The sequence below is a fragment of the Rhipicephalus microplus genome, chromosome X (genome assembly GCF_043290135.1).
Source record: "Rhipicephalus microplus isolate Deutch F79 chromosome X, USDA_Rmic, whole genome shotgun sequence".
NCBI classification, from domain to species: domain Eukaryota; kingdom Metazoa; phylum Arthropoda; class Arachnida; order Ixodida; family Ixodidae; genus Rhipicephalus; species Rhipicephalus microplus.
This window is the reverse complement of record NC_134710.1, coordinates 139750650-139770478: the sequence shown is the minus strand read 5'-3', so window position 1 is coordinate 139770478 and position 19829 is coordinate 139750650. Positions and strand designations below refer to the sequence as shown.

The 19829-nt window shown below is 44.6% G+C and overlaps 1 protein-coding gene across 4 annotated transcripts in view; it reads right to left on the bottom strand.

Annotated features, from left to right (window-relative positions):
* LOC119176551 (calcitonin gene-related peptide type 1 receptor) overlaps positions 1-19829 on the bottom strand; it is a 65210-nt gene that overhangs the window by 9441 nt on the left and 35940 nt on the right. For 3 of the 4 annotated variants that reach the window (XM_037427899.2, XM_037427900.2, XM_075877872.1), the window contains exons 11-13: positions 19468-19531; positions 16028-16113; positions 14242-14377 (exon numbers count right to left, since the gene is read on the bottom strand). In XM_037427899.2, the coding sequence (XP_037283796.2) occupies positions 14242-14377; positions 16028-16113; positions 19468-19531 (286 nt within the window). Of the gene's footprint in view, positions 1-14240; positions 14378-16022; positions 16114-19467; positions 19532-19829 lie in introns of those variants that run through there. The other variant, XM_075877873.1, reaches the window with a different exon arrangement.

Sequence of the window (19829 nt, the reverse complement as noted above, 5' to 3'; positions counted from 1 at the left end):
TTGTAGGGGCCAAGATAGAGTGACTTAAGCCTCTCGCATAAGCCAGGTGTTCGTGCAGGAGTCCACAGAAGTACATCGTCACCAGGGCGGTAGAGAATGACGTGTTGAGTGGCATCGTACCGATGTTTGCGATCTTCTTGGCTATATATAGATTCGGTGTTTACACAGGCAAGACGACGGCATTGAGCAACACGGGACAGAAACTGATCGCAAACGAATGGTGAAGAGTTGACGGGGCCAGAAAAGAATGAAACATCGAGTGGTGATGTCGCGGTTGACGTCCGTATACTAGGAAAAATAGAGAATAGCCTGTAGTTTGTTGAACTGACGTATTATATACACATGTCACAAAGGGAAGAATGGCATCCCAATTGCGATGGTCCGGTCGGATATACATGGACAGCATGTCGCACAGCGTGCGATGAAATCTTTCCGTTAAGCCATTGGTTTGTGGGTGATAGCTAGATGTTGTTTTATGAACTGTTTTTGATGCTTGAAGAATTTCACTGAGCGTGCTTGAAAGAAATGCCTTGCCCCAGTCGCTCAAAAGAGCACGAGGGGCTCCGTGACGTAGGTAAATAGCATTCAAGAAGAAAGTTACTATTTCGGAAGCAGTTCCTGAAGTGATCGAGGCCGTCTCAGCGTACCGAGTCAAGGGATCAACCGCAATGACGATCTATCTCTTGCCGTCTGATGTATTTGGGAGGGGCCCGAAGAGGTCAATTCAATCGCGACGACAGAGAACGGCTATGCTGGGCAAGGAAGTGGTTGTAGGGTCCCGACTGGAGCAGTAGTGGGCCGCTTGCGGTGTTGGCAAAGTGCGCGCGAGGCGATATACTTAGCTACCGTCGTGGAAGGACCTGGCCAGAAGAATCGACTGTGGATGCGCTCATAGCTTTTGTAGTAACCCAAGTGGCCTGATGTCGGGTCGTCGTGTGAAGCGCGCAGAATTTCAGTGCGTAGTGCGCGTGGTACGACGGGAACCCATCGATGGCCTTCAGGGTGGAAAACGTATTGATAGAGCACATCGTCCTCCAACTTGAATAGTCAGAGTTGTTTCCGGTGCCTGGCATTTTGGGAAGACGAAGCACCGGTAAGGCGACCGATGAGGTCAGTGCAACAAGAATCGGCTCGCTGGTGAGTGCTAAGTACTGAAGGACAGGTGGATGAAGGTAGGGAAGAAATGGATGATATCGACGAGGCATCCACCGCATAGCCAATTTGACAAGGGGATGTGACGTGCACTGAAGAATGCGGCAAAAGGCATCGTAATAAAGCGTCAGCACCTTAGTGTTGTCTTTCGGTCTTGTAGAAGACGTCAAAGCCATATGATTGTAACCGGAGAATCCAGCGGCCAAGTCGGCCCTACAAGTTTTTGATTGTTGACAACCAGCAAAGAGCATGGTGGTCTGTCACAACAGTAAAATGTCGACCACGTAGATACGGACGAAATATTTGGATGGACCAGACAACACCCAAGCACTCTTGTTTGGTTATCGAGTACCTCTTCTCTGCACAGGTCAGAGTGTGGCTTGCATACTCAATAACTTTTTCACGAAAGACATGGTCGCGCTGGAGGAGTACAGCGCCGATTCCTTGTCCGCTAGCGTCAGTGGGTAATAACGTATGTGCCTTGTCATCGAAATAACAAAGCACTGGTGGGGATGTCAGTGCGTGCTTGAGTTCTTGAAATGAAGCTTCGCATTGATCATTTTATTAGAAGGAACCTGCACTAGCAAGGAGCTTGTGGAGAGGAGCGGCAATGGTGGCAAATTAAGTTGCAAATGAAGCGGTGAAAGTACGGCGCGAGTCCAAGGAAACTACATAGTTCTTTGGAACGAAAGGGGCGCGGAAAATTGAGTACTGCGAAAATTTTGTCCGGATTGGGCTAAACGCCATCTTTAGTAACGAGATGTCCCAGAACATCTATAGCTGATGTCCCAGAACATCCATAGCTGTGTTGCCGAAATGGCACTTCCTTCTGTTTAGTTGAAGTCAAGCATCGGAAAGACATGTGAGCACTTCATCTAGGTGTTGCAGATGATCAGCAAAAGTGGAAGTAAACACAACGATATTAACAAGGCAGAATAGACAAGTTTTCGACTTGAGGCCACGAAGAACAGTGTCGATCATCCTTTCAAATGTGGCGGGGGCATTACATAGGCCGAATGACATTATGTTAACCTCGTAAAGACCGCCCAGCGTAGAAAAGGCGGTCTTTTCTTTGTCTGCTTCGTCCATTGGAATTTGCCAATATCCGGACCAAAGGTCAACGCTGGAGAAGTATTGGGCACCTTGCAATGATGAGTCAAGTGCAATGAGTCAGCCCATTGAATTTTTACAATACTGTTTAAATAAGAAAAACAATCTCCTCGCATGCTTTATCAAATAAACATAAAGCCCGAAAAAAATTATGATTATCATCATCATCGTTTAGTGACTTCTGCCTAAAATTGGCGACTTTTCGGAAGCGTCCTGGCGTCTTTGGCAAAAAAAGTTAACACCACTGCTGCAGCTAAGTGCAACACCACAGCAGTAGCTCACAAGGGAAGAGGATAAGGAAAAAATGAAAGTGATAAGAAAGAAAAGTAAAGTTTGAGAGAGAAGAAAAAGGTGGGGACATGATCAAAAAAGTCCGAGGACGGGACACCAATCGGCAAGAGCTAGCTACATGGCGCCTGGAGATCGCAGACGGCGGGCTGATTAGCAAGAGCTACACTGGCGTCGCAGATTGCGGATGACACAAATGCGCGCAGGTGGCGGGTGGATGTGCCGGGGGTGCACCAATTCTGCCCCATACTTTTACACAGTAACACCTTCCACGTCATTTTTTATTGCGCAGGGCTATGGATACGCACCTTCTATTATATACATAAGGTCTGTTAGAAAAGTGAAGTATCCAACCTTTCTTAGAAGAAGAAAAAAAAAACCGGCATAATTGGAGCGTTGGAAACCTAATCCCCCTCAAAGTAGTCCCCTTGAGACTCCACACATTTCTCCCAGCGGTTATGCCTTGTTGGAAGCATTCTGAGAAGACCTTTTTCAGAATAGAGTTTAGCTCAGCTGTCGTTGCAGCCATAATGTCCTCCCTTGTCTTAAACCGCTCTTCTGTGAATGTTCTCTTGAGTTTGGGAAACAGCCAGAAGTTGTACGGGGCCATATCAGGAGAGTAAGGAGCTTGTTAAACTACAGGAGTTTGACTTTTTGCTGAAATAGTCTGAACCAAGTGTGAGCCGTGCCCAGGATTCCGGCTCATGAGCAGGAGGCGCGCTTTCCCGCACGGTGGGGGCGGGGCCCCGCGTCACGCCATGGGAAACCTATTTTGCCCTCCCTGTCCCTAAACCCCAAAAAAATGTCAATCGAAATTTCCAAAGATCCGCCTAGCTTCTTACTCAATCAGCGCTTTAAGCTGCGTTACATCATAGGTGGCTACCCGCGAACTACAAGGAGAGAAGTATCAAAACTATGATTAAATCATGCGCTCGTTTTGTCAGCAGTGTCTACGATATCCAGAGCACAGTGTTCCTCATATGAGCCTACATGTGCTCGATTGTTTCACGAAAAACCCGAGTGTAAGTAACGTTGTCACAACATTAATTGGTGACGACTCTTTTTTATCATGCCAGTTTTGTAGAAGATAATAATTATTGCTTTCCGAAAGGCTTATTACATATTAAACTTATTAAAAACAACTCTCAAACATATTAAGAAGTGCCAATTGTATATATAGCCCGTCTGTTAATCTGCGTAAATTCATTGTAATCAGTTCTCATTTTGTATGGACAGCTTAAATTGTGCTGCTTTCCAAATACTCTATTGGCGTAACGTCATTGGAAGTGAGCAAGTTTATGACGATGTTTTGTATTATAAGCGTAGTTCCATAAATAAGCATAAAAAGTGTAGACAGGCAGTGGTGCGTCTTGTTTTGAGAAATTTACCTTGCGCACGCACGCACGCACGCACGCACGCACGCACGCACGCACGCACGCACGCACGCACACACACACACACACACACACACACACACACACGCACACACACACACACACACACACACACACACACACACACACACACACACACACACACACACACACACACACACACACACACACACACACACACACACACACACACACACACACACACACACACACACACACACACACATATATATTGAATGCCTCTTAGCACAGCTACTATTTTTAGGCGGTGCGTTTCTCGTCCGACTACGTTCGACTTCAACTAGTTTTGAGACCTCATGCTCAAAAAGGTGAAATCTACAGTGCGCATTTGTAGAGACACGCTATGTTCCGCTTCGCCAACTGTAAACTATTGGCGCAGGGCTTCCCAGGATTTTTTTTTTGAGAGGTGTGGTGTGCAGCAGAACGCTTAACTTTGGCGGTTGGTGGTCGCTGTGAATGCCTGTAACTATTTTAGCATACCCTGAAATGTTAAATTACCAAAACATTTCATGGTGTAGGGGGTTCAGATTCCCTTCCTCTCCCCTCTTTCCTTGTGGCTTTCTGGTTCTGCCTGCGTGTGACACAGTATTTGTTTTTTTAATCTCACAGCTTTATGAGCACAGCTAACTTCCAATAAATCAGCTCAGTTATTCTAAATATTATAGACGCCTAACCAACGAATCTCACAATCGATCTCTCATAAGGGCTTTTATGGAGCTCAAATTCAGTAGACGGGCGTGTCATACTTCAAGGGCTATGACATCATGTGCTAGACATGATTGATGGACAGGTGCGAATAAATCTGCATCAAGAAATCGCGACGGAGGAGCCGAAGCGCATAGCAGTTCCTGAACGCGGCGCGCGGCTCTTTCAGTACTGTTCGGCTACAACGCCGCCGTTGCGGGCAACGCGGAAGGGATCAGGCGGCAAAGCGCGGTCACGCCACTCAACACTTCTAGTACACTCTTGTGCAGGTGTGCAAGTTTAGTCTGTGTCGCTGCATCCCCGGCGTGCGCGTCACCAGCACATCACTTCCAGAGGCGAACCAATAGCGCGCGAGCAATCCTGAGACTGGCACTGGCGTCCTCCTCGCACTCTTTCTTTTCCCTCTTTCGTGTGATGCGGGACCAGCAATTCCAAGTACGCTCCCCGGCCATCACATGTAGCTGCGGTCGCACTTCATTGTGATCACGCCTCGGTGTCCGGCCTGAATGAGAGCCATTGCTCGTTGTCGAAGTCGGCCATGTATAACAACTCGTGGTCCGAATTTGATACAACCACGATGACAGTTGAACTCCGTTGCTTTCATGTGAAAAGCGTTGAAGTTCTCAATCTTGAAGTTTTGAACTCTGCCTTCCATCAGGGCGTTGTACAGCTTGAAGAATGTCGGGTCATCTTGCCTGGCCATTGTGACTTCGTCGGCTGTTAGTGGGGGGCCTTGGTAGCGCTTCGAACATGAGCACGCAGCCAACTTGAGGTGTATCCTCAATGGTTTCGCTGAGGGGTAAGCGGCTCAGTGCGTCGGTGTTTCCGTGCTTGTTTCCGAGACAGTACACGACGTCGTAGTCTTATGCTGACATCTTAATGCATCATCGGATCATACAAGGCGAAAGTGTCTGTGGAATCTGCTTCTGGGGTCCTAGGATACTCAGGAGTGGCCTGCGATCAGTCAGAACAGTCACATGTCTGCCCGCGATGTACTGATGAAAATGCGTGGGTCCATAGACGACGGCCAGTCCTTCTTGATAGACCTGAGAATAATTTTGTTCCGCAGGGGTTAGCGTGTGGGAAGCAAACGCTATCGCAGGGTTGTTCGGTTTGCTTTTAGTTTCGTTCAACCGCAAAAAGTACCGTTCCATTTCCGTTCCAGAGAAAAAAATAAAGTTCTTTAACGATTCGTAACGGTTTTTATTTTTCTGCAAAACATGAAAGTTAAATTAACTATAAGAACATAACATTTCCTGTTAAAGAGCCCGTGGACCGGACTAAAATAAATGACCACATTCCTAAGGGAAGCACAAGAAGCTTTACCGTGAATTCGTAACCAAATAATGCAAATCAGTGCTTTTCTAAGTTATCGTATTTGATTTTCTGAAGAGTGAATTAGAAATATTCTGAACAGGCTCAATGTTTTTTTGTGTGTGAATAGGGCGAGCGTTATCTCAGAAGCAGCCCGTCATCGATGGTATTCTCTTATATGCGCGACCACTGTTCTGATCAAGCAAACTTAAGGGTGGCCTTTGTGAAAGGCATACGAAATCTCGCTTGAATTAATACAAACGTCTATGATTGCCACTTTTTCTTTCGTTTTCCACAATATTTGGACACATCTTTACTTAGAGATACCTGCCCTATAGATACGCGCTGATTCTGTGCTTTCAGGTATGCAGAATATTGCTCACGTTGCATGATCACAGTTGTTGCGGATCGCCAAGTTTTCCCGTGAAACGAGAAAAGATAAAAAATATTTCGTTTTTGCTCCGGAACGAAATAATTATTGACGTTCTGGTTACGTTTTCGTACCGGTCAAAATATTTTTTTTTTCGTTTTCGTTCTGTTCCGACACTGGGCTATCGCTGCTTCTCTGCCTTGATTGTCAATCTGGGAAAGCACTGCATCGACGTCGTAGCGTGAAGTGTCACACGCCAGAAGCAAAGGCCAGTGTCTCGTCATAGTGACTGGGCCTCACACTGTCACGCCAAGGCGCGTCTTTGCAGGGATGCACACTTGGACTTCTGCGACACGAGGAAGCAAGTGCTGACCGGTCTCTGATCGCAGAAATATTGCACGATGCTCCTCAGGAGGTCATTTCAGGACAAAGACGGCTTGCGCTGCACGATATACAAAAATTTCTGGTATTTTCTCCTGGTATTCCAGCGAAGGTATCGAAAAGAATAATGACATTCTGGAGCATCTCCATGCGAAATGGAATAAATGGAATGCTGCTGCCGATGTATTGAAGCTCGACAAACGGCTTGAAATTGCTGTGCATGAGAAAGCCAGCCGTGTTTACAGAAAACTCGATCTGGAGTATTGGAACGAATGTCTCATACAAGAAAGTCGCACGAAGAGGCCTCGCTGCGCCCAGGAAATGGAGCGAAAGGTTACATCACCAACTGACATTGAAGACATGGATGCCGCTGAACTTCGGACAGAACATGGCAAATGGTATTTCTACCAAAGTAAAATCAGTATCAAAACTGTGTCAGATGCTTCACACGAATAGGACAGCAGCGCAAAACTTGTGAACGAACCAGTGACTAGGAATGCCACTGTGTCCTGTGATAATCACTTGACCAGTGACTACACGTGGGCGATCATAGCTGAGTTTCTTCTTCTGAAAAAAAAAATATTCCAGTTTTTAGACAAATGTATATTCTCATTTCACGTGGTGTCCAATTGTTCTCCTAAGTTCTTGAAAGCTTTTATAATAAATTTCTGTAACATAACCTAGGCTTTTGGAAACACAAGAAACGTTCATAAAGCTTTCATCATATTGTTGCTGCCTTAAGCATTTAGTTCAAAATGGTTCATGTTTATTTATTGGTTCTTTTTTATTTGTTTGCTGTGCCAGCAGCATAGCCAGAAAATTCTTTCAAGTTGAGGCTTTACCGTTCCTTATGCAGGCTGGTGCATCTCTTTGTATGTGTACGTGTACACAAGCACCCCCCCCCCCCCCTTCACCCCAGTACTGCCTACGTCAGGGGTCTGTGCGATTTTCGCAGCTGAAGTGAGTTCTGACACCAATAAGACGCCAAAATTGAGCACTACTGTGATTTTATGCTTGAAAGATCTGAAAGAAGTTACTGCATCGGGAATGTTTGGTCGGTGATGGGCTCTATCTCATAAAGAGAAAATTGTTCCTGAGGCTTGATAAGGACAAGAAATGAAAGTACTTGGGAATACTTTATTTTTTATCTTCTGTTTGAGTGTATACAAAGTGCATTTATTACTGAATACTGTGCTTGAACATAAGTACCTACATTGTGTACTACCTACCTGATCTTGGCATTTTCATCTGTTTATAGGTATAATTTGTAAATTTGTGCGCACAGTAATTTTTTATATTTGTATCGAGATATGTATATAGGTTGCGCACATTTTGTGGTGGCTTTTGTGTTTAATTTTTCGTGCATTCATTTCAAATGTGTGCACAATGAATGTCTAACAATATTTGTATTTGTTAGGCACATTGTGGAAATAGATCATAATAGTTTTACAACATAATTTTTATAACAAACGAGCTGCATTGTATTTCGCATGTGCATTTTTTACTACACAAGACAGCTCTACCGAGCCTATCACTCCACACAGGTACTTTACCTTATCAGTGGAAGTTAAGGGAGGTAGTTCCACTTCTCAAATCAAGTATAGCAAAAGCTTAACAACCAACTATTGCCCCATTTCTCTTACCAGCACGCGCTTCTAACTATTATATAATACTTTGTAATCAGAAGCATCCTCAATTTTCTTGAAAATAACACTTTTTTTTCGCCTTCACAACACTGTTTTAGGAAATAATAACCATGTGAGACTCAACTCGTACCTTTCACTGATCTAATTCTTGATCGTTCATCATCCGCGGACTGCATTTTGCAAAAGCATTCGATAAAGTGTGCCATAAACTTCTCATCCACAAATTACGGAACTTAAATCTTGACATTAACCTAATAAAATAGGTCGGATGCTTTATTGCTAATCGCTTACAGTACGTTACCACTAACGGCTACAATTATTAATGTGTCATGTTACCTCAGGAGTGCCCCAAGAGTTGGTCCTCGGTCCTTTGTTGTTTCTAATATATATTATTGACCTACCCTTCCAAGTAACTTCTAATATATACCTTTTTGCTGATGATTGCGATACTTTTACAGAAATTACTTCAGACGACTATTGTAATCACCTACACCCCTATTTAAATATAATATCTAACTGGTGCAGCTTGTGGCTAATGGAACTAAATATTTACAAATGGAAAGTTAAGCATGTAATTAGGTCAGCTAATTCTTCTTGTGCATACTACTTTAATATCCCTTGAGATCAAGTAACCTCATACAATACTTAGGAATTCATATCACATCAAGTATTACTTGGACAACAGACATCAATTACAAAATTAACAATGCTAACCGCACCCTTGGCTCCCTCAGGCGAAGCTTTTTTAATGCTGCTGACTTTTTAAAACTATGACACTATAAAACATTAATACGTTTAAAATTGGCATCATCCTCATCAGTATGGCACCTTCATAACACTAAACTCATTAAAGCATTAGAACTAGTTCAGAATAACGCAGCTTGTTTTATTCTTTCTACTTATAACAGAACTGTTATAAGTAGACATAAGAGCCATAAAACTCGCCTATCAGTTTCATCTCTTGCAGCCCGGTGTAAAATCTCCAGTTTGACATTGTTTCATGAAGTATTTCACCACGAAACATCGCATGTCATGTTCATTCATAATATGCACTATGTATTGTGTTGCATCGATCATTATTATAAGGTTCATGTTCCTTTTAGCAGCACCAACACATTTCATTTTGTCAATTATGCATTTCTCGCACGTCACTACAGTGGAACCATCTTCCCAAAAATATTTTGTTTTAGTGAGAACTCCTTATTTCGTGTTGCATTAAGCAGCATTGCTTACTAGATTGTCATTTATTTTCCTGCATATTGTGTATGTTTTTCTCTCGTTTTGTATTCATTGTATAACTTACCTTGATTTAATACTTTGTAATGGTATATATTTACTTTTTACTCTGTATTGCACATTTATGCTTTACTTATCCTTACAAACTACTGATTGTAACCTGTAACCTACACCCCTCTATATGCCTTGTTTGGCCCTGACGGTACAATATATGAAATTAAAATCACCGATGAAACTATTTCGCTTATTCCGGAATATTTCTCGTGAACTCAATTCGTACTAAAAATTGGGCTAGTTGGATTTGATACAAGGCAGAATGTAAAAACCGCACAAAGAGAAGGTTACAAGAAAAATGCTATTGACGCAAGCGCTGCATTTTTTACTATAGACTCATTCATATCGCTCCACAAGTCCCTGTATTTGCGCTGTTTTATACCTGCTACCTCACAGGCGGTCTCACAGGGCAATGAGCAACGTCGGTCACAATGAGTAATGTCACAGGACTTGAGCAATGTTGCTACAAGAGGCAGTCATAGTTTTGTTCAACAGCATTTTCACGCTGAGTATTGGCAGCTGTGACGTCATGTGTGAACTAAGAATTTTACTAAGTGCACAGTGCTATAGAAGCTGCATCAGGGACTTGATACCCGCACTTTAATGACATATTGCTTCGATAAATTCATTATGTTTGTTCACATTGAAAACTTTTCAACGTGAACGGGATGGAGCACAAAGAAGGAACAACACAACGCAGGTGCTGCCTATCGACTGAAGTTTTATTGAATTAAAATTCAAATTCAATTCATTAGGCTTACGTAGCTCACATTCTAAAAGGCAAACCGACGGCTCAGATATGCAACCATCTCCCGCATCTTTTATGAAGTACGCTTCCGCGAGTTACCGTGCCCTTCTATCACTAGGTTTGTGCATGATGACAGTATTGTCAAAGAAACGTCCTGTTTACGCAGAAATTTTTTCAATATGCGTCAGTTCCAACTCGCCCACCTATCTGCTTTACTGCAATTTGTTCAGAGTATCAACTTACAAGACAGACACGCATTATGGACGAATATACCATCAACACAGACCTCAGCAATTCATTCAAACGTATTTTAAATCGGGTACAATAAAGTTTCCACGCTTAGCGTGCACTTGTACGCAGTAGCCAAGTTACGACAACGAAGCTTGGACGTTGTGCCGTATCGACTTATATGAAAAAAAAAATTAATAATCTTACGGGGTTTCTTATGCGCTCACCTCAGATGAATGAAATGCGAAATCAGTCTTATTTCTTCTCAGCCAATGTACCCAACGTCTCCCCTCCAAGGTATTTCTATATCAAACACGGTTCTCTGACTGTCTTAAAAATGCGCTATACTGCGGGCAACGAAGAATCCAATACGTGTGAAAAAAGAGTGTTCAGTCAACACCAACTGGAAAGGCCTTTCTAGAGGGTGTTGGCCGGCTGGGCATGCCCTCTCCTACCTTCCTCCGTGGGAGAGGTAATGACGTCATAATCTTGAAACCGCTGCATCGCAAACACCCGCACTACCTTCTAGCGGAAAAGCAGATAAACACTTCGTGATTTCTGGCGAGTAGCCGCCGCAGCGGCCTTCTAAGCGGCGCCGTCGGAGTGGTAGCAGTGGTAGGTGTTCTCTGCCGGCAGCGAGTCAATGCACGAGTGCTGCTTCTTTTGCGTGTTTTAGGAAAGCTGTGCGATGCCCAGCTGTAGTGTATCATCGGTGCGAATCGCGTGCACCGCCAGATGTACCTGGTGGCACTTTTCACGTATGTTCGCTTCACTGTTGATCAATAATGCATGGTATTTGCATGCGGAGCTCTCACCTGTAAGCTCCGTTGGCTCTTATTCATTGCGCCAACTGAGCCAGAACACACGCGAACTTTCCTTTTTAGTGTTGTAGGCATCGTGTAGCATTTTCAGAAGTTGTGTCGTTCATACGGGAGGAAAATAAGCTTTTCTTGTTATCGGACTAAATGCGTGTGTATTGTACGGAGTGCGCTCGCTGCGTGTTGTGTGCGCGCGCACTGGAATTACACACTTTTCGTGCACGATCGCGTATACAATACAGTGGTGTTTTCTTACCGACGTGCAGTACGTCAAGTCCTAGGCTGGCGTTGCACGGAATAGCTACGAAGCAAGCTCTCGCCCCGCCGCGGTGGTCTAGTGGCTAAGGTACTCGGCTGCTGACCCGCAGGTCGCGGGTTCTAATCCCGGCTGTGGCGGCTGCATTTCCGATGGAGGCGGAAATGTTGTAGGCCCGTGTGCTCAGATTCGGGTGCACGTTAAAGAACCCCAGGTGGTCGAAATTTCCGGAGCCCTCCACTATGGCGTCTCTCATAATCATATAGTGCTTTTGGGACGTTAAACCCCACATATCAATCAATCTATCAATCAATCAATCGAAGCAAGCTCTCAAAATCGTGCATTGCCACACTGACACTATATATACGAGCATGAGCAAAGAACTACTAATCAGTCCGAAGATAGGAAAATCTGGCTAAGAGAAAAAAAGGGGGTGGGGGGGTGGGGAGGGGAGGCTTACGGCGAGTAGAACGCGTAAGTCACTGCTGGGTGAGTTCGAATACGATGATGCAGGGGCTGAATGATTTAGATCATGACACGTACCGGTGCTTCCCGTGCTGTTGCACGAAAACACTCCACGAAGCATTTCAGCACGCCGCGCTCGGGCCTGCCTTGCACGAACAGTTTCGGAAAGGTGTGCTCGCAACATTTTACTGCATGCAAACCATACAGTACGCGTCAACTTTACGCCGGGGCCATAAGTCCGCTCAAAGGTGCTGAGAGCTCGCCGCGGAGCGTCTGCTGTTTTGTTTGCCCCATAAATTTGACGTCACTTCCGCCGCACTTCTCGCAATGCATTGGGATAGGATAGGGCCTCTACTTAGTTTTTCCTTCCTCCATGCGCCATATCGTTCCGCCATAAGCACTGAGGTTTGCGGTGTACGCCAACAAAACGACGTTGTGAGACACCATAAGCGTTGTGAGAGCCATAAACGCGGAGGGCTGCGGTGTGCGCCAACAAACAAAACTACGCCGTGAGACGCGACTCACATCCAACCGCGACGCAGATCGTCGTCATACCGTATTTTTCTCGTTGCTTGACTGAGAACAACACCGCATGCACAATTGAAAAGCCGGCAGAAACTGCGGTAGGCAGAGCGTCTTTTGCCTACCACGACAGCGCCACCGCATTTTCGTGACGTAAGTCCGGTGGAATTTGTCTCTATATACAGGGTGTTTCAAAAAATGTGTCCAATACTATTTAAAAATTACAGAAAGGACGTATCTGCGTGCTACCTGCGGTGTTTCCTTTACTGTGGCAGGAGGTATCTTTAGAGATTTACAAACAATGTTTACAGTAGTAATTAAAGAAGTTAAAACAATCACCCTTTTAAGCAGTAAATAGCCAATCGAGTCCAACGGGTGAACTAAAGTACTTCCTACGAATAGTCCACAGCCACTTTGGGAAGGTGGCCACTGGAAATCACCACGGAGTGATTAAAACTGGCCAATTTAGCTGGCGAAGCCGAAACCCACGCACCAAAGAGCGAATCTGCCATTAACTTCGAAAACGCCTTCAATGACGACATTAGGGAGCTTTAGAATAGCGCACCGCGAGCCCTTGCGGTGCGGTCGCTGCCACTGCGCATGCGTCGTACGCAAGTCAGCGTTCGCGGACCGCACGCAAAAAATTCGAAATTGCGTGCGGTAATGGCGGCCCGCATGTGGCCCGCAAGCGCTGGTTTCGAGGCTACGGGTGGTTATGGTGGCCCCCGTGTGGCCCGCAAGCGCTGGTTTTGAGGCTACGGTGTCGCTGCGATCGTGCGTTGCGGATCGCAGTAGGGCAAACGCTATTCTAAAACTCATATGGCACCCGCAACGCCCGCAGCGCTTGCAAACGGTATTCTGAAACTCCCTACTGTTTCCCTCGCTGCTATCAACCGTCACTTCGCTTCGAGGCCGCTCATCGACGCTCGCTTGTTCTTCTCCCCCGATGTGAGGGAAACAGCGTCGTCACAAAGAGCGTTGTCAAAGTGAATGGTAGATGCGCTTTTCGGTACGTGGGTTTTGGTTTCGACAGCTAAAATGGTCAGATTTAATCCCTCTGCGGTGATTACCAGTGGCCACTTTTCAAAAATTTCAAAGCAGCTACGGACTATTTTCAGAAAGTACTTTAATTCGCTTAATGGACTAGCTCGGCTATTTCCACTAGTTAAAAGGTGATTGTTTTCATTTCTCTAATTACTGCCATAATAAATGTTTGCACACATCTAAACATGCTTTCTGCCACAGTAAAGGGAACGCCGCAGGCAGCATCCAGATGCCCAGATGCCTCCTTTCTGTAATTTTTTAATGAAATTGGACACGTTTTTTGAAACAATTTGTATATATAGGATGCGGCTGCCACCACAATTGCTCATGTTATGAGCAGTCGAGCAGTACTGGGCGTACCACAATAAATCCCACGACACTAAAAATTCAGATCTAGAAAATAAATGAATAAAATACGAAGGTTTAGCGAAGCACCGAAAGCTCGTTGTAGTACGTATAATTAGGTGCCATGAACGCCGCAGCATCTACCTGCAAGCCAACGATGCTCCATTCGGCGTATAGCTTCTTGAGGTAAGCGGTGCATGAAGCTGGGCTCACAAACGTGGTCAACACGAAGTGTACACCGAAAACGGGGATCAGTATCACCACGGCGCGCAGGATCTTTCTGTGAAAAGAAAAAAAAGGGGGTGAGGGTGGGTGGGAGTGTTATTTTGTTTTATACGAAACGTACATGATAATCTATAGACTGATCCCGTGATAACACGGGCAGCTCTGGTCCCCCACATGATCTGCGTTCATTATATAGTGGTTCAAATGAATCATTGACACTTTATGAATGGGCTCCTCACGTGCACTGTCGAAAATGTTTTCATTCTAAAATTGGAAACGATATGACTTCAGTGTTAGACATGCATACCAGCTTTCGATGAGATCTATAATTTCATGTACCAACCGGAGCGAGTGAAGGCTACGATAAAGTCTAGTACTTAATTCTTCACAAGAACTTCCTGCTAGCTTCACTCTATTATTATTATTATTTTTATTATTATTATTATTATTATTATTACAAAAATCATTATTCACTAACCACACTTTGCCCTGTGAGCAGCGTAAAAGACACACTGACGAAAACACCGATTTTTCTCGTATTAGTAAATCTTACTTTCACGATATCATAAAAAAAAAGACAGCTTTGCCGCAAAGATGAAGCCATAAATGCAACAAAACAAATTGGAATGTCCCGCGAAGAATGGCAAGTAGAATGAAACGTGCCCCGCAATGCTCACGTGAATATGTGTCTCAGTTGTTACTTCTCCGTGTCTGAAAAGCGCGCCATTTTCTCAAACGTAGACTGTGCAGCGATTGCAGTGACCTTTGTGCGCCCGGTAAATGAACAGAATCGTTCCGGCGAAAGCCCAAAGCTTATGACCCCCCCCCCCCCCCCCCCACCCGCGAGATAAGCGCGCGCATGCGTGAGCTTCCACCCCTCTCCCTTCTCTGCTGGCCAAAGTATGCGTGGGATTGAGAGCGTGCACCACCGCGTCGTGACGATCTGATGACGCGCGCTCTTTGCGCCATCTCGCTTCAGGGTATTGCTGAAAACATGATAGTTTCTCTGAGATGGGCGTCGCCAGCGGTAAGTAGTAGATATAAATGGCTTGCCGTTTCAATGTTGAAGGAGGTGCTTCTTCGTGGCTCATCGCCTTACGCCTCGCACTCGCAAGAGGTTGGACGTTTGACTCCGCACGGAGGAGAATTTTCCTGGATTAGTTTTTCTTGCGTTTTTCATATATATATATATATATATATATATATATATATATATATATATATATATATATATATATATATATATATATATATATATATATATATATATATATATATATATATATATATACGGTTAGTGATGCCGACGCTGGACGCTGGTGGTTGGCGAAATCCAGCCGAGAGTATCAATATAATTGCTATCGCAATAAAACACGCTTGCTGCGCAAAGGCGACGCTCCCAAGGAGGCCAGAGACTTAATATGCCAATTTTCAGAAATTTCTGTTGAGGTAATGTGGCCGAAATACGAAAAAAAAAACCATTTCGAAATCGTTGACGTCAATATCAGATATTTCGACGGGATATTTAAAAATGAAACTTGCGACATTAGGCCTGTCACCGATTAATAAAGCTATGGTTGTCAATTTTATGGCACTACAGTTTTCAGACTATAATTTGTCAGTCTAAACTGTGGAGCCTGTTCAAGCTGCGTAATGTTCCCGAAGGAAAACAAAGCACCAAATAGGAAAGCTATACGTACTTTACCTAAAGTTTTCGGTGTCGCTGACGTTCCGCTGTCGGAGCTTGGTTACCAGGATGTAGATGACGTGGATCATGAAAAAAATATTGACCTGCGGAGTAAATAGACAAGGACAAGCCGTGAAAGGAAACAACCACCTTGGCGCAATTTGATGAGTTATCACAGTCGTGCACGTCTGGATGAAATGATTCTCCCACTGAGAAGTGCATTATGCACCGACCTAATCAAGGTTGTTGGTTGATATTGCGACCGCCTGTACTGAGAACAATACTATTACGAATCTGCCTGTACACCGAAGAAATTCAGTATATTTCATTTGTCACTTAAAGAATTAAGGCGCGTGCACTGAACTGGTGGATTGCAATATGTAAGATGTGCATTGCGCGTGCACTATACACATTGTGTGTGTGCGTGTAGTGTGCGCGCAACACACGCACACACACAAACAGAAAGAGAAAGGGACATATGCGTGCGCGGACGTATGGTGAGGTACGTATATTGCATTTGGTGCCACTATACGATTGATTACAAGTGCCTGTACTTTGCTTGGACGCTATTATTTATGCTCGGCGTAATGAAGCTGCGAGACTGAGCAGAGTCGCCGCCTGGCGGCAACTGGCTGAAGTGGTGAAGTGTGGATCCCTCCCAGCGACGTCGCGTTTCTATGTGCGCGTACGTCATGCGCGTTCTCAAAGTGTAGTTTGTCCGATCATGTCAGCGTGAGTGTAAGCGTTTCTACGCATGCCTGAAATGACGCATGAAAGCATTTGGTCTTTATCGGCTGCTAATGCATTGTAATAAGATAGGCGAGGGCAAGTTTCCTGAGTGCTGTTGTCGTCGCACCCTTCTTTCACTAGAATAATTTTAGAGCGGGTGCCGCTTTCTGTTTCAAGCACATAGCAAAATGCTCTTGGCCTCCTCCCAAACGCGAGACTATGAAATGGTGTGTGAACTGCAGTGTTTTATAGCGACTCGGTTGTAAACAACAACAACAACAACAACAACAACAACAACAACAACAACAACAACAACAACAACAACAACAACAACAACAACAACAACAACAACAACAACAACAACAACAACAACAACAACAACAACAACAACAGGCTCTAGGTCATGCACTCGTGCGCTGTGGGTATAGGCGTACAACTACGGCAATCTAGTTTGTCGATTATGCGAGGAGCCTTAGTTGTATTTATCTGGCCGTTGTACCACTACATAGAGATATTACAATCACATCAACTTAAATCACTTCTGTACTTAAACTGTACTCAAAACAGAGTTACCGTGCGCAACCGTGTGCTTAGATTTAAGAACGCGCCAAAGAGCACAGACGTTCAAATTTCATTCAGACGGCATGCCTTATATATTATGTCGTATATTTGACTGAAAATTTCATATTTATCACATTGTCTTCCGTTTGTGTGGCATTGTTAATGACCGACAGAAGGCAGTGGTCCATTTTGTCTGAAAAAAAAAATAAAGAACATGCTTGTGCCATTAACCAGGCCTTTCTTGTAGCACTGATATGCAAGTAATCTATAAAGCTTTCTGCGGAACTCTTATATAATTTCTTTTTCATATTTTACTCGTACAAGAACATGTACGTGCGTACACGTGGTAAACGCAGTGCAGTGCAAAGCGCCGTAAACCACTAAGCTTTCGTGACTAAACTTATCGACTGTCCCACATTTCATGGTGAGCAGAAGTAGAGAGAGAGAGAAAAAAAGATCATATACGTATAAGGTGCGGATGGTGGTACTGAACTAATCGCACAGATATGCGGGGTTTCTACGATCTTTCCTTCTCTCTTTTTTGTAGTATGCAGATGACAAAGATGCAAATAAGTAGTTCAGTCACGCTACAGCAGTGCGTAGCAGGCGGAACACAAAGCTACTCACGTACAAACAACACATCAAAGGCGTGATTTAGTGGGAAAGCGTGAAGAGAGTCACCCAGGCCGAGCATCCATATCGAAGGCAGAATGTGCTTTACTCGCGGTTATAGGTGACGTTGCATAGACTTCGTGCACCGATTCAGTAGAGAAGAGCGTAGATATTACCAGTGAACTGTAGTCCGTGTATTTTATCCACCGACAATCGGCTCAGACCGTACGCAACGAAGCGCCGCTGCGTGTATTTGTATACGCGCCACCGACCGCCTATCCACACTTGCGCAGGGACAGTGCTGCCACCTATACCCCGATCTTGCCGGGAATAGGACATGAGAGAGGTGGTATTTTACCTCGCAATCACTCGCGACCGCATGAAGATTTCAGATCAGCATCTTCATTCCCGCACATGCTCTTTTCGTTCCTCTGAAAGTTTTGTCTTTCCTCTAAAAACATAACGGAGCTTTTCCAGCGCCTGCTATGACAGTTTATGGTAAGTGTTTTGCTGAGTCAGTACATATTGTTAACTGAACAGATAACACACGTCAAAAGACGATTCTTTCATCAGTTGCAAAACCGTGTGTTCCAATTCGATAAGCGAGTTGCAATAAGAGGTGGCTCCAGGCTAGCTAAACGTTTTGCGTTATGTGGCGCTCAATGTTGAAAGTTGGCATCTCAGCGTTTCTCGCGAATTTCTTACAAATTTTGACCTAACTTGTGTCGAAATATATCATCACCTCTGCGTATGAGTACACGCAAGGGTTCCGAGCTAGCTTTTTTGCGTGCGAAAACTTTTTTCGGTGTTCTATTGTTACGCGCCAGATTTATCCTGTTCCAGCGGATCTAGCTGATGCTTGAGCACACAAGCTAGAGAGTTCAGCCACAACTGAACGTTGTCGTCTTCCTCCGCTGGATGTCACTTCAGCGCCAGAGTGGCAGTTCCATGCGCGCGACAATATCATTGCTTTGTTGTACGTGTATTCTATATAGGTACATGTTCACACAGCTCTTTGAACATGGTAACATTGATTTTGTAATTAGCCTCGAAATGTTTTCAAGCGACTCCTATTCCCAACGCGATTTTCAAAGTAGTCGCACATAGTACTCGTATGGAAGTGCCTCCAACACCAGGTAACCTTGCAGAAATTTCCTGGCTCATTCTGCTCGCAGTAAAGCACATGAAGTGTGAAATGGACCTTGAAATAGCAAAAACAAATTAGCACTTTTATTTTTTTTGCCTTAGCATCAGTATACATCGCGCAAAATTGTGCAACTGTGTGTCCTCCATGAAGTGCAGAGGAAACCTGTGATTCGAACCGCATATCCATGCATCGCTGCAAGTCAGGCGCACTGGTGAAGTTCCCCGCGCCGCAGCAGACCTCAACGAGCCGCTTGTAGCCCTTTAGTTAATTACTCAATATCCACCCAACTAATGAAAGTGCCAAACTGTGCTCCAGCGTAACCTCGCAAATCAAGCGAATGTGAGTGGTCCAAGCCGTGCAACCGGCAGGATAACAATATAAAGAGAAAACAAGCAAGGTCGGAACTTACAGCAAGACAAGTCAGTATGGGGCCGGTGAACGCGTAGTCGTAGACCATGACGTTCCTCCAGCACCTGTTGACGCATAACAGAATAGTCGTCGTCACTGAAAGAATCTCTGAAGCTTACGCGTTGCACAGCGAGCCCCCTGGAAGACGGTGATAGCCACGAGAGTTGATGTGCTTCGAAGTAACACGCATACCGAATCAATTGCACACAATTTAATTGGCCAAATCAGTTGAGAGTCAAATGTGCCGCACCAGCAACCTTTAGTTATCACCCAAATTATTTGCGCCTGTTTTGTCTGTCACATATACTGCGAGAAATACGACAAGCCAGTGGTTGAAAGATGAACCACATGAATGGGGAAAGT